The 6,009-nt window shown below is 43.3% G+C and overlaps 1 protein-coding gene across 1 annotated transcript in view; it reads right to left on the bottom strand.

The window, feature by feature from the left end:
• LOC101846585 overlaps positions 1-4,931 on the bottom strand; it is a 13,362-nt gene extending 8,431 nt beyond the window's left edge. The window contains exon 1 of the mRNA XM_005099660.3: positions 4,660-4,931. Within this exon, the coding sequence (XP_005099717.3) occupies positions 4,660-4,925 (266 nt within the window). The 5' untranslated portion in view covers positions 4,926-4,931. The remainder of the gene's footprint in view (positions 1-4,659) is intronic.
• Between the last annotated feature and the right edge of the window lie 1,078 nt (positions 4,932-6,009).

Below are 6,009 nucleotides of genomic sequence, written 5' to 3'. Positions count from 1 at the left end.
TTTGAAGGCCTCTATCTTGGAAACCAGTCATTCTAACATGCTTTGATTTAGAGATATCAATATTTGTGTTGACAGCTCTGGGGAAAAGTTTTCATTGATTTGATCATGCACTTTGTATTTTATAACACCTCAAACATGGGTGAAAGTCGCAGTTGAAAAGGTTTCGTTTAAAAATAAAACTTTGAAATACCATATCTCGATTGTTTATTGATGGATTTTGATAATTCTTTTTTTTAATGTTCTTGTTTCATAGAGTAGATTTGAACCCCTGAGGTTTAAACGTCAATATTGTTCAAAAATTTTTTCGCTTGTGGTACCTATTTTTAGACTGCTTTCTGTGTTAGTATTAGCCTAATGTATCGCCAGGCTCGCTATGAGTGTCGTCATTGCTCTGTTAGTCCAAAGTGTGTTATTTAGGTCAGATTACCACCGCTGTACATACTACAGTAGGCTATTATGCTTAGATTTACATGAAGTCCGGGCACCTTGGTATGCAATGGTAGATGTTTTACAGCTCTTCAGACACAGTTATAGCCATAGGTGTCAACGAAGACCTTGTGCTGATAAAAGAATAGGATAGTGTTTGTTGCTGACCTCTTTTTTTCTGCTTATGAGGGCTTTACACAATAAAACTTTAAAATTTGGGGCACACAGCAGGGCAGACTCTATGGGCAAACTGCATGTGTTCCCGATGGAATAATCACTCTGTAAACATGTGGTATTGAAACCATTCATATTGTGGCAGATAATTGATTCTGCTTGAGGCATTCTAATGAGAGAGGTACCAGGTATCTGAAACATGTCATTCTGATTTCTGACAATGTAAGAATCTAAAATCAATTTTATATATATATAGTATAAGGTTTTACGGCGCTCGCAACTGCTAAGGTCATATGAGCGCGCGAAACACAAGTTGTTCACCTCTGCGAAAGTTCACTTCACGACTGGTAACTAATTTACTTTAAAATGCTAAAAAGTTAAAATATTCAAATTCGGTGTAAATACATTTGTGATCTAAAACAACTTTTAAGTAACAATAAAAATTTTAAATAATATCAAATTCACTCTACAACTCGCCATAAAGGCCAATGGCCTTTATAAAATTTAAAATTCTGCTGGGAACAACGACGGAGAAAATATCCTGCAATTTCTTGCATTTATAATATTTCCTTCGGATCTCTCCAAAGTCTAGACATTCTGTTAAAATGTGTCTAATGGTAAAATCTGTGTCGCATCCGACACAGAACGGCTTCTCCTCTCCCTGTAGGAGGTATTTGTGAGTCAGGGCCGTGTGTCCGATGCGCAATCGAGTAAAAATGACTTCGTCTCTTCTGGAGAGATCCGAAGGATTTCGCTGTTCTAGTCTGGGTTTAATTTCATATAATTTATTATTTTTCTGGTTTTCCCAGTGGCTCTCCCACAGACTGGAGGTGTACTTTTTGACTTTATTTCTAAAGTCAGTCTGTGGGAGAGTGTTTGTCGTTGATCCCAGCAGAAGGGATGAGGCTTTCTTCGCCAGGTCGTCTACCTGCTCGTTTCCTCGGATGCCCACATGGCTTGGGTATCCATGCGAACATGATGTTTTTTCCTGTTTCGGATAGTGTATGGATTTTCTGTTGTAGCCTAACTATTTTTGGGTGTAAGAGTGTGTAGTTTGTGAGTGAGGTGATGCAAGACAGAGAGTCAGAAAGGATAAGGAAAGATTTGTTAGGAGAATTTTCTACAGAGTCCAGTGCCATGTCAATGGCAGTGGCCTCCGCAGTGAAAATGGAGGCTTCAGGATGGAGTCTCCTCTGGTGTGTATTGTTGGGAGATAGGGCTGCGGCGCCCACTTCATTGTCTTTTTTGGAGCCATCCGTGAAGATGAGCTCCGCACCGGGGTATTTATCTATTAGTTTTTTGTATTCTGCTTGAAAAGTTTTGGTGTTTGTGCTTTCTTTGTTGTGTGTGGTCAGCTGTAAATCTACTTTTGCCTTGGTGAGGTGCCACGGAGGGAGGTCGGGGAAAAGAATTTGTTGGATGTCTTGTTTGGAAAAGTGTAAGTTTTTGAGGTCCTCGAGAATTCTGAGGCCGAAAGGTTTGATGAGTTTTTCGTTGTTTTGGAATCTGTTTCTGGTTTCTGGATTTGTTTGAAAAATGCTGTTGTGCGCTGGATTTTCCGGTGTTGAGCTCTGTTTAACTGCGTATTGTAGTGAGAGTTGTGTGCGTCTGAGTGAGAGTGGTGGAATGTTGGCCTCGGCCTGTAGGCTCTCCACCGGAGAAGTGCGGAAAGCCCCCAGAGCGAGGCGGAGTCCTTGGTTCTGTATTGGATCTAGTATTTTTAAGACGTGTGGTTTTGCCGATCCGTAGACTTGACAGCCGTAGTCAAGCCTGGACCGGACAAGGGAGATGTACAAGTGGAGAAGGTGTTTTGAGTCCCCGCCCCACTCCGGATTTGATAGAATTTTCAAAGCGTTTAACGCTTTCTGGCACCTCACACGAAGGTCTTTGATGTGTGGTATGAATGTAAGTTTTTTGTCGAAAATGACGCCGAGGAAACGAGCTTGGTCCTGGACGGGAATCCTTTCCCCGTATAGTGTCAAATCCGGCTGCAGCACACGTCTGCCTGTTCGGCAGAAGTGTACTGCAACCGTCTTTGACGGGGAGAACTTGAAACCGTTGTTGTTTGCCCACGTTTCAAGTTTTTGCAGCTGCGTTTGCAGCTGCCTTTCCATAGATCTCAAATGAGGATTTTTCGATCGGCAGCATATCAAGAAGTCGTCAACGTATAACGAGCTGTCTATGCTGTTCTGGAGGGTTTTCACTATGGAGTTAATTTTAATTTCAAATAGGAGAGGAGAAAGGATGCTCCCCTGGGGGACTCCTTCCTCCTGTTGGTGGGGGTCTGAAAGGGAGGATCCGACACGAACCTGGAAGGAACGGTTCTTCAAGAAGTTGCCAATGAAGGCAGGGAGGTGACCGCGTATGCCGAGTGCGTGCAGGTCTCGAAGAATGCCGTACTTCCAGGTTGTGTCGAAGGCTTTTTCTAGGTAAAAAAAGATGGCGATCATGTGGCCTCTTTCAGCGAACGTCTCGCGTATAAAGGTCTCCAGGCGGACCAGGTGATCCAGAGTGGATCGAGTTTTCCTGAATCCGCATTGGAGACCGCTCAGCGAGCCCGTCGTTTCCAGAAACCACATGAGTCGCCTGTGAATTATTTTTTCAATTAGTTTGCAGAGACAGCTCGTTAGTGCTATTGGTCTGTAATTGGATGCGTGTGTGTGGTCCTTGTTTGGTTTGGGTATTGGAATGACAGTGGCGAGACGCCAAGACTCCGGAAAGGAGTGCGACCGCCACATGTTGTTGTATATGTATAATAGAAGTGTGAGTGTTTCTGAGGGTAAGTGTCTAATGATCTTGTTGTGGATGTCATCCGGTCCCGGGGCTGTATCGCCCAGGTCCGAGATGCACGATGTTAATTCGTCTATTGTGAAGTCTGCGTTGTAGGTTTCAGTGTTGTTTGAGTGGAAGTTTAGGTGTTGTTTTTCTCTGTTAGTTTTGACGTTTTGAAAAGTGGTGTTGTAGTTTGCTTGGGATGAGTTTTTGGCTAGAGATGTAGCTATTGTGTTTGCAATGTCTACTTGTGTTTCAGCTGTTGTTCCATCCGGCCTCTGGACGTGCCGAATGGTGTCTGTGCGTCTACCTAAGAATTTTTTTAGCAATTTGGAAAACTTGGTTGAGTGGTGTCTGGCTGTTGATTTTGGAGATGTATTTTTGGAATGATTGTCTTTTGCTCTCCCTGAGGCATCTACGTGCCACAGCTCGAGCCTTTAAATAACTTATCTTGTTTTCTATGGTGGTGTTGTTGACGGCCTTTCGATACGCTGCCTTCTTTTTCTTTACTGTGTCCTCACATTCCCAAGAGAACCAGATCTTGTTCCTCCGGGGTTTTGTTTTTGTTTTTGGAATGTGATTGTGGCATATTTCTAAGAGCTTTTCGTGAAATTTATTGTAGTTGTGGTCGAAATTGGGATTAAGAATCTTGGAACATTGATTGGCAAACCCGTCCCAGTCGGCTTTTTTGAAGTTGAAGCGTTCTGGGATCGGGTCGTTTTGGAGGCTATTGTTTTTGAGGAGAATTGGGAAATGGTCCGTACGGTCATCCAGCACAGACCACTCAAGATCTGGGACTAGTTCAGGGGTACAAAAAGTGAGGTCAAGGGATGAAGTGCCATAAGTGGCTCTGTTTCTATAAGTTGGGGATTTATCATTTAAGAGACAGATGTTATTTTGAAATAAAAAGTTTTCTATTACTTTACCTTTCTGGTCTATAGGTTTGTCTCCCCAAAGGGGGCTGTGGGCATTGAAATCACCTAGTAAAATAAAGGGTTTTGGGAGCTGGGACTTTAAGTCATTTAGTTGGGTTATTTTGAGGGGGTAATTTGGTGGGATGAAAACTGAGCAGATCGTGATTGGTCTGTGCAGGGTGACCCGTACGGCAATAGCCTAGAGGGTCGTCTTAAGATGTACTTGTCTGTGGAGTGTGTGGTTGTCGGTGTAGATGGTGGTACCACCGGAAGCAATCTGGTTCTCCGTGTGAATGTGATGGTACGCAGTAAATCCTCTTAAGTCTATGGTTGAAGCCGGGGCGAATTTTGTTAAAAATCAATTTTGACTTACCGTTTTGCCACATGATTGACACACTCCGCCTTCTTTGGAATTATGGATTCGTATGGGTTGAGAACCAGTACTGCCGCAAACGATTTGGAATCTCCATCCCCAATGAGTGTGGTGTACCTCATCTTGTGCAGGAGTGAGCGACCCCACAGCACCTTTGCTCCCTCCACCTTCATTCCACCAGATGACCCATTATAATTGGCTTGACATTGGGGCTTGTGAACTTCGAGCCATGAGTTGAACTCATCGGTTATCAGCTGGGCCTTCATAGTTTTGCAAAGCTGTGAAAATACAAAATCAACTTAGTGAATCAATATAAATAAAAGCAAAAGCAGAGGGAAAAATAATCAATGCTCTGTACGTACATGACATCAATATAAAGTATAGGCTGCTTTTGGACAATTCGGCAATGTGCGTATTATGTTCACATTTTTTTGTGGTGTGTAAGAAAGTTTGAGTGAGAACTCACTCTTACGAGAAGCGGGATTGGGGCAGTGAGTACTGTGTACCTAGTGGTGAGAAGGTAGTGGTTAGAGACCAGCCGGTGATTAATTTTAGTGGATTGTGAAAATTCTTGAAAGAGGATTTGGGCGGCAAGAAGCGTCTCTTCGTGACCTAACATGTGGAGGTAAGAACCAGTGAACTTGTTACATAAAGCATTTCAAGAAAGATGAGAGCACTTAGTACAAAATATTACTTCCTTTATCTATGTTACATTTCTTGAACATTTGGGACGTGAAAAAAAACAAACCGACAAACAACCTCCCCCCAAAAAACAACAACAAAAATAAAATAGAAAGCCAAAAGAAACAATCAAACAAAAGACGCAGCATACATCAGTGTTCTACTTACTTGGCAATGCATGGACATGACATGATAATCTAGTATCAAGCCAGTCACAGCACAGATGACAGCAGCTGCACCATGGTCAGAAGTATGTGCCAGGTGCCATCAAATGTGACGTCAATGTTGATGATACCATCTGTATCAGGTTCATACAGGCTGTGGACTATTGCATGGGCACGGGCCATCACAAAATCTTTGGTTTTAAGTGCGCTGTCATGGGCCACTTTGGTCTTGTCCTGAAACGTCTTCAGGTGGAGGCATGGCATTCCAAGAACTTCTGTGAAGTGGGCGAGTTGTCCATGACCCATTCCGACAGCGCATTCCAAGAACTTCTGTGAAGTGGGCGAGTTGTCCATGACCCATTCCGACACCAAGAGATGAAGCTGCTATTGCCCGGTTTACCTCAGGCTCCTTTGGGTTTGAGGAAATTCAACGGGATGTGCTTGCAGTCCCACCTTCTTGTTCTTGTTCTTGTTTCAGGAAGCAACATCCCTGCACTCCGGACAT

Source organism: Aplysia californica, unplaced genomic scaffold, assembly GCF_000002075.1.
Source record: "Aplysia californica isolate F4 #8 unplaced genomic scaffold, AplCal3.0 scaffold00221, whole genome shotgun sequence".
In the NCBI taxonomy this organism is placed as follows: domain Eukaryota; kingdom Metazoa; phylum Mollusca; class Gastropoda; order Aplysiida; family Aplysiidae; genus Aplysia; species Aplysia californica.
Note: the sequence above shows the minus strand (reverse complement) of the source record. Positions and strands in the feature narration are given on the sequence as shown.